Here is a 2,674-nt window from a genome sequence, read left to right as displayed (position 1 = left end):
TAATATATTTTCATTTTTATAATAGTATATATAAATTTTATGTAAATTTTGTAATATTATACATAGAAATAATTAAAAATATTATATTTTTTTTTATTTTTAAATTATTGTTAATATTTTAATATATTAATATTATTTTTTATTTATATTAAGGATCCAAATCCAGATTCGTCCGGATATTATAATTTTTACAAGGATATCCGACATCCGGATATATGAGAACTCCGGATCCGGATAAAGATAGTAAAATTATGGATCCGCCGGATAAAGATTCGGATCCGGATAACTTAAAATTATCCGGATATCCGATCCGTTTGAGGCCTACTATAGTATAGTATGCCTCGAAAGACAAGAATCGTGTCTATCGAAGCTTATGTGGCAGAGAACTGCCACATCATGATATGATGATCTTATCTATTTTGTCGTTTTTCCGCCGCCTAACGTCACTCCCATAACGCGACGTGGAAATAAAAATCCTCTTGTTCCTTTTTTCATATAGTGATAGATACTTGTGATTTCTGGTTTTTTAATACATTGAAAATATATAAACCGGTTTTGTGGTTGGTCCCCCTTCGGTTGTATAAAATAAATCTATTAGTTTTTTAAGGCAGCCATATTTGTCTACAAGACCTATGAAAACAATATAACAATAAAATATATCCCACTTTCAAGCGTCTAATAAATTACAGAAATTCCATGCCCCTATATATACAGAATTATGTTTTGAAATAAGTTATTGCCACAACAAAGAGAGATTAAAAAAAAAAAGAGGAAAAAAAATTTGAAAAGGAAAAAAAAAGACATGGAATATTCACAATCTACCATGTATTCTTCTCCTAGTTCTTGGAGCTCATCACAAGAATCATTCTTATGGAATGAGAGTTCTTTCTTAGATCCATCATCTAATCACCAATCCTTCTTTTCCGCTGATTATATTTACTCCGATGACTCAAATCATCAATCTTTCTTTTGCCCTAATGATAATTACTCCATTGACTTTTTCTCATTTGAGTCCCCTGAGATGATTATTAAAGAAGAAACCCCAAACGCCGACGTTTCTAATTCCGAGGAAGAAGAAGAAAAGATTGGTAGTGTTATTGATGAAGAGAAGTCATACAGAGGAGTGAGGAAAAGGCCATGGGGAAAATTTGCAGCAGAGATAAGAGACTCGACTAGAAACGGGATTAGGGTTTGGCTCGGGACGTTTGACAAAGCCGAAGAAGCAGCTCTTGCTTATGACCAAGCGGCTTTTGCAACAAAAGGATCTCTCGCGGTTCTCAACTTCCCCGTGGAAGTGGTCAGAGAGTCGCTCAAGAAAATGGAGAATGTGAATCTTGAGGATGGTGGATCTCCGATAATGGCCTTGAAGAGAAAACATTCACTTCGAAACAGGCCTAGAGGGAAAAAGAGATCTTCTAATTCTCTTTCTTGTTCTTCTAATTCTCCTTCTAATTCATCTTCCTCAACATCTTCTTCTTCCTCATCTTCAACATCAAGATTAAGAAATGTTAAGCAGAGTGTTGTGAAGCAAGAAAGTGGTACACTTGTGGTTTTTGAAGATTTAGGTGCTGAATATTTAGAGCAGCTTCTTATGAGCTCATGCTGATCTGGTAACTGATTCCAGCTATAGCTATCATTAAACTTTAATTCTGTGGTAGTTTTGAAATTTGTTCGCTCATTGTGAAAGCTCTTTAATTGGTTTTCTTCATTTTCCTTTCTTGTATCCATATGAAATTATTGGAAGAGATGTGATGGTGATGTTGAACTGTATAAAAAATTATTATTGCGTTTTATCGCTGGAAAGCGTGTGTGTCCACCTTAATTGCTTCATTCTTTCTTTGTGCTTACATGGTAAACGATACTGTTAATTAGGAAAGAAAGTGCATAGGTATAAATATATATATCAAACTAATAATTCCTACCAGTCTAAGACTGTGAATCTTCAAATCTATCAAGTCGATCCAAGCTATATGTAAAGGTATTCCCAATTCGAATAACAAATTAAATCCAACCAAAAGAAGTTGATGAGATAATTATAAAGTTTTGAATTATTTGTACGATAATTCGATTAGATCTATAAAAGTCGTGTAGATGTCTTGTCATAATAATAACGTTATAGATTACATTGTGATGTTCATATTATCGTCTTAAGCGTCACTGATGATGCTTGCGTAATCATTATTGTTAATTTCATGATTCGTTGGTTGTTTGACTCTATTTGGTAACTTTTTTTGATTAAAACATTTTTATACCATGAAGATAAAGATTCAACAGGGACGTTAAAATAAGGTTTAGACTTTGTTGGATGACATGAACTGTTTTTTTTTTCCGACAAGATATTCATCAGTCATCTGAAAACGAGTTTTGTTTGTAATCTAATGTCAATGATTTGTATGTCGTCGCTGCGTTATAATTTTAAAGTATGAGTGTGAAAAGAAATAAAGGAAATAAGCTTCTGAGATTAAAAGAATGTTAGTTTAAATTTCATGTGAATATATGTAAGCATTGATCGTGCAACTATTATAGGTTAAGCGAATTGAATCACCAAAAAAAAAGAAAAAGAAAATGGAATTCAATTTTTGTAACTTATTTTGTGAAAAGACGGAAACCAACTTAAAACAAAGACTATATATAAATAAATATATATATATATATATATACACTAAACCAAAGC

At 32.2% G+C, this 2,674-nt stretch overlaps 1 protein-coding gene across 1 annotated transcript; it reads left to right on the top strand.

Moving 5' to 3' along the window:
* The first annotated feature begins 665 nt into the window (after positions 1-665).
* LOC106340203 (ethylene-responsive transcription factor 15-like) lies at positions 666-1,793 on the top strand. The gene has a single exon (XM_013779081.1). It carries the CDS (start codon positions 803-805, stop codon positions 1,604-1,606), a length of 804 nt encoding a protein of 267 aa, XP_013634535.1. The 5' UTR covers positions 666-802; the 3' UTR covers positions 1,607-1,793.
* Positions 1,794-2,674: the final 881 nt, after the last annotated feature.

The sequence above is a fragment of the Brassica oleracea genome, chromosome C4, assembly GCF_000695525.1.
Source record: "Brassica oleracea var. oleracea cultivar TO1000 chromosome C4, BOL, whole genome shotgun sequence".
In the NCBI taxonomy this organism is placed as follows: domain Eukaryota; kingdom Viridiplantae; phylum Streptophyta; class Magnoliopsida; order Brassicales; family Brassicaceae; genus Brassica; species Brassica oleracea.
This window is presented reverse-complemented; position numbering and strand designations above follow the sequence as displayed.